This window comes from Lepidothrix coronata, unplaced genomic scaffold (assembly GCF_001604755.1).
Source record: "Lepidothrix coronata isolate B3197 unplaced genomic scaffold, Lepidothrix_coronata-1.0 Scaffold25, whole genome shotgun sequence".
Classification (NCBI taxonomy): domain Eukaryota; kingdom Metazoa; phylum Chordata; class Aves; order Passeriformes; family Pipridae; genus Lepidothrix; species Lepidothrix coronata.
The window spans coordinates 2,803,488-2,809,487 of record NW_016690205.1 but is presented as its reverse complement, the minus strand read 5'-3'; the positions used below and the strand labels follow the sequence as shown (position 1 = coordinate 2,809,487).

The 6,000-nt window shown below is 45.1% G+C and overlaps 1 protein-coding gene across 1 annotated transcript in view; it reads right to left on the bottom strand.

The window, feature by feature from the left end:
- The window catches only part of HTRA1 (HtrA serine peptidase 1), a 33,040-nt gene continuing 27,040 nt past the window's right edge, over positions 1–6,000 (bottom strand). The window contains exons 6-9 of the mRNA XM_017809302.1: positions 5,025–5,139; positions 4,741–4,798; positions 3,236–3,331; positions 1–722 (exon numbers count right to left, since the gene is read on the bottom strand). Of these exons, the coding sequence (XP_017664791.1) occupies positions 554–722; positions 3,236–3,331; positions 4,741–4,798; positions 5,025–5,139 (438 nt within the window). The 3' untranslated portion in view covers positions 1–553. The remainder of the gene's footprint in view (positions 723–3,235; positions 3,332–4,740; positions 4,799–5,024; positions 5,140–6,000) is intronic.

Here is a 6,000-nt window from a genome sequence, read left to right as displayed (position 1 = left end):
TACTGTTGAATTCTTTTAATAACACTAGGAAAATATCATAGTATTAAAGTCCTGCACGGGATCCTCGAAAGGTTATTTTGGTTGGGATTTCTTTGTGTTTATAAACCAAACTTTGTTTCCCAATTGTGTTTCCTTTTAAGCTGACTACTCCTTTACAATGGCATTTCCAGTTAAAACACAGCTAACCTATAAATACCTGAATGCCACAACACACATTGTGTGCGTGGGTTTTGTTTAAGTCTTAGCGGAAATAACAGTAAATCTACTCAACACAGGGAAGCAAACGTCGATTTGTTAAGCAGGGAATGTAATAGCCAGTAAAGAATACATTGCATACATAATACAGAAGGAAAAAAAATTATCATCTGGAGTATGTGAAATTACACTGATTTTGCACCTTAAACCTATTAGAAGTTACTCTGTTGGCCAATACTAATCCACTGAACAAGCAGAATGTTGGTCAGAAGTCTAACGTGTCCTGTACCAGCACAGAGGGAATACAAGCAGTCCATTGCTGTTAAAAGAAAACATGAAATCCAGCTCATGTTTCTGGTTAGGGGTCGATTTCTTCAGGAACTACTGTTAACATAACATCTTCGTTGCCCCTGCGTACGACCATGTGCAACGTACTGTCCTTTTTAATGATGTCACTGACATCACTGGCTGAGCTTATCGACTGTCCATTGATGCTTATAATCACATCGTTGTCCTTCAGGCCACCACTGAAAACACAAAGCAGCAATGTGTTATTACAATTGCCTTTATAATTGTCTTCACGATATTGTTAAAAAAAAAAAAAAATTCAAAAAAAATTGCTGGATTTTTTCCCGTTTCCCACCCAACAGCAGGCATGTGAAAAGCAATCAGAATTTATGAAGCAGGGAAGATTACAACACAATTCAGAAACCTCAGAATCTGATGGATGTGCAAGTTTGATGAATCCCATATTTCACTGTCTTCAAAGGAATTCCCTATTGTAAAAAAGCAGTAATTCTGCAACAAGGATCTTAGAAGCTGATTTGGTGGGAAAGATAGAGGCACACTTTCCTTCTAAAACAATTGCAACAAGGCACCTCCTTTTAGAGGGGAAATTTCCCAAGCTTTTACTCCTGAATACACAGCAAAACAACCTGAGTAGCACCTGTGTGTTAACACAAGAGGAATTTCAGTCCCAGATCCACGCTGTCCTCCACACAGAGCTTACTGGCAGCCACTACACCTCATCTTAGTGTTTGAAACCTGAGCAGAATAACACACACAGCTCAGTCACCAAAACGTGTCCTTCCTCTCACCTGCCTGCCCGTAGTCCCCAGAGTCCCTTCTGCTGACCTCAAAAGCTGAACCTTCCTGACTCAAAGGAAGACAGGGCAGGAGCAGAGCCGGCACCACAAGGCTCCCCTGCCCAGGGCTGTGTGTCTCTCCCTGAGCTGGCTGAGGCTGCTGTCAGGACCAAGAAACGGGTGGTGAGGGATGCCACAGACCACAACATCTTGCCCAGTCTTGCACAACGGTCTGGCTCCAAGTTATGGAAACATTAACCAAGACAGATCAGACATGATTCAACCCTTCAGCATAATCCTGCACAAAACCACAGAGCAGTCGTCGGCCTCTTCCACCCACAGAAGGCGCCTCAAATGAGTGTCTCCTGCAAGCAGGATGCCTTGGTCAACGTTTGCAACAAATCTGGTCGCCTACCAAAGGCATGGCTCAAAACATTTTCTTGGAGGAAACCACTCCAGAGTATCTGATCTCTCACACAGCCTCTCCACATGACTTTTGCCCAGGACAGGTCACTGCAGAACTGCTCCCACGCCCTAGCACACATCTACACAACATGCACTGGAGAGTTCAGCAGAACGGGGAAGCCCATTGACAAGGGAACTGGGAGTGGGAGAAGACAGAGCCAACATGGGCTGCATTCTATTTGCCAGGCCACTCTTTGGATGAAGCATCCTGATTTGGATTTGCCTTCAAATTATAAGTTCACATTGCCTCACATTTCTTCTCCCTCTTCAAAGTCCTTCTCCCACTCTCTGCAATTATATACACTCCTACAATGACTTTTCTGCACTTTCAGACTGGATCTGCATGCCAAGGCACCAAGTCCAGTCCCACACTGGAGCAGCCACATCATTCCTACCCTAGCTGCAGTTTAATTTCACATCACAGACACACACCAGCATCGTGCCCCAACAGCGCTGCCAACAAGAATCACCTACAAAACAGTTCAGAGAGCACTCTAGAGAGCTAACACTAGTTACCTTACAGTGGCACCCAAACTGCAATGAAAAGACATCATCCAACCATCCTTCTTAGTCTTCCTAAGAGGCAGTGATGCCTGCCCCAAGCAGCTTTCTGCCTACGTGCCTTTCGTGCCACATAAGCCTCTTTGTTGCCACAAAGATTTACCCTTCTCCTAAGTCATCACCAGTTTCAGAAAATGAATAAGGCTTCCCATTTCCTGCCCTGGATTGCTGAGCGGTTCCCTATCAAGCAAACCCTGAAAGGGAAGTGTCTCCAGCAAGAGCCAGCCAGAGCAGTGCCAGTGACCACAGACCAGCTGCCCTGCTTCAGCCAGACACCTCGTGAAGCTTAGTACCAATCACCTGGTCTGCTTCTAAGCAAATATTGAGTAATATGAAGAAAAAGATCAGTTGTCCAAACCCAAAAGCTCTTCCCAGTAACGTGACTCCTGACAAAGCCCTCACGTGGAAGAGTGTCTCCTGTCAAGAGAGGATTTTACCCCCAAGGCGTGCCAGGGGAGCTGGTGGGTTTGGCCAACACTGAGGTGCTTGAGCTGAGCCAGACACGTCTCCCCAAGGTGAACCCAAAACTCCTCCCCTGCTCTCCCGCCAGGGTGACCAGCAGGGCTGCAGGGAGTATTCACAAGCAAAAGTCTTTATTCAGCACTGGCACTGGTGCAGGAGATGCCTTGGAAGCAACTGCTGAGAAAAATGAAAGAGGAGTTTTCACACCCCCTGAATCCTTGCCCTGTCGGCCGGGAACGCTGACAGGCTTCCCTGCAATACCCTGATACACTCACAGTATTGCCCATCAGGGACCAGACTAAAACCACAAACCCACTTCCAGCAGACAACCTAATAGCTATCAGATGGTCGTAGCTTTGTTAATTTAGCATAATGAAGAAAGCCAGTTAAGCAGGGAGCAGTTTCCATCGTTGTTACCCCCTTAAATCAGTGGCAGTGGTTTTGAGGAAAAAAACGCTTCAACCTACGCTTCAGCTGGTGTTTCTGGAATTACTTCAATAACATAGGCCCCAGAGACAACATCAGGGAAGTCTTTATGGCGATCCTTCAGCTCTCTAGCTTTGCTGGAAAATGAAGAAACAGCAACAAAAATATTTTGTCAAGATGGGGGGAAAAAAAACCAGGCATTTTTACTGAAGTCAATATCTACTAGCTGAGGTGCTTTACATGTGTTGATGAGTCACTTCACCATTTATTTTAACCCTTAGGTGTGTATTTCAAGAATTCTTACACTTTTTGCATGCACATATCTTTTTAATGTCTATTTCTGGTAATGGCAATCACTTTAACAGATACAGAGGATCAGAGTTAAAACATTTCAAAACTCAGTCATTATTTTAGAACCAGCAGAACGTAGAATCACAGAATGGCCTGGGTTGGAAGGGACCTTAAGGTTCATCTCGTTCCACCCCCTGCCATGTTCAGGGACACCTTCCACTAGCCCAGGTTGCTCCAAGCCCTGTCCAACCTGGCCTTGGACACTTTCAGAGAACGGGCAGCCACAGCTTTTCAGGGCAACCTGAAAGCAGGCGCCTCACCACCCTCACAGGAAAGATTTTTTTACTAATATCTAATCTAAACCTATTCTCTTTCAGTTTGAATACATTCCCCCTTCTCCTGTCACTACGGGCCCTTGTAAAAAGTCCCTCTCCCTCTTGCTTGCAGGCTCCCTTTAGGCCCTGGAAGGCTGCAATTTGGTCACTTTGAAACCTTCTCCCTCCCAGGCTGAACAATCCAAATCCTCTCTGCCTTTCCTCACAGCAGAGCTGCTCCATCCCTCTAATCATCTTTGTGGCCTCCTCTGGACTCATTCCAACAAGTCAGTGTCCTTCCTGTGCTGGGGACCCCAGAGCAGGATGCAGAACCCCAGGTAGGGTCTCACCAGAGTGCAGTAGAGGGGCAGAATTCCCTCTCTGAACACCTGAAAAAACCCCAACCCTTCGTGTTTCAATGCTTTGTTCTACCTGTGGGTCCTGCAAAAGGGAAACCTTCTGTTTGTTTTTACAGGACATGGAATCACCTGCTCACGAGTCTTTTACAGTCTGAGCATGAATAAGCAAGTCCACACAAAAGCTTCATTTTACATTAAGTGAAATGTTTAATGGAAAATAATTTTATAGGAACGGGAAAACGCACGTAGCTGCTGCAATTCTTGAGAACATACAACAACAGGGATAGAACCCCAGGACAAATTCACAGTTGCTAGCTATTCTCTTCTGAAGCATTAAGGAGAAGAAAAAGCCAGGAGTTGTTTAAGAACTAGCTCACGTAAGAGCCTAGAGGAGAGTTCGACCACGTAGCAGACGCAGAGGAGAAGAAGGTGGCAAGAACTGGCTGTGAGTTGTCACCAGCATGCACAGAGCCACGTGCTGCTGGCTCAGACCTCCAGGTCGTGTCTGCAGATCATGGGCTTGATCCAAATGCATGCAGAGACCACACTTCAGAAAGGTGAGGAGCCACCACTGTCACTTACCTGGGAGTTAGAGACATCATTCGTATGCCAATGTATTTCTTTTTGGTTATAGCTTTTCCTGCAAAAAAGGAAAGCAGGTCTTGGATAAATTGCTCTCACCAAAGGAGCCTCAAAGGCTGTTGACTTTCTGGTTTATTACTGTTTTCATAGAATCACAGAATGGTTTGTGTTGGTAGGGACATTAAAGGTCATCTAGTTCCAACCCTCTGCCATGGGAAGTGATGCCACCCACTAGACCAGGTTATTTCCATGTTTTCCTCTTTCAAAGCAGTGAAGTGCAGTACCTTTAGCTTGTCTGTCATGGGACTCAGTTAGGAACTTTTTAATTTTATCTGATGGGATAGCAAATGAGATGCCTGCTGTAACTTTCAATGTGTTAATTCCAATGACTTCACCATCCTAGAGAAACAAGAAATCGTTATTAGCAACATAAAACACCTCAAAGAGAAATAGATCATTTCTTCAAAGCAATCACAAAGACAAATTCACACAACACACTCTGTAGCTGGTTTTCAATTTACTAAATGCTTTCTTTAAGTCTAATTTTTTGACTCTACAGACAGAACACTCTTTGAGAATTCTGGAAAGCTGATGTGGATATTCATCTTGCCACAAGCAGAATAGAGATAATAACTGGGCAGCTCTTCTGCTTGCACCAGACAAGCAGCACGTTCTGCAGCCAATCTGAACCTGCTGACTTCAGCAGGCACCTCACAAAGCATGGCACTGACTGCTTCTGAGCCAATATTGCATAATAATCTATAAAGCAAAATGACAGTTCATCAGAATCAAAAGCTTTTCTTGGTAATGTGACTCCAAGAGTTTCAGATAAAACATCTCTGCTGTCACTTGATGACTGGAACACTTCTGAAATCTCAGCAGCTTCCTTCCCTGATTCATCCCAGATAAAAACTGTCCAACTACAATTTTTTTAAGTGGAGCTTGCTGGGACTGAAACTGTGCTGCGAACTGGGTGCAAAAGAATTGCTAAATCTCCTCCAAGGCAGCAACTGAGTAGCCCTGAACTCCAATTTTTGCCATGCCTCCTGAGGACCACTGTCTCTCCCCTGCTCAAGCCCCCGTACCCACAAGAGACCTGAGAGCTCTCACACAGTAGCTGGGTTTTGCAACCTGCTTCAGTTGTTCCCTCTTTGCCTCATCCCCAGCTGCTGCAAGGGCAGATCTGACTACGTGCTACAATATCAGCAAATAAACCCTCATATCCTGACAAAATTTTTCAACCTCCCTGGTGTGATTCAA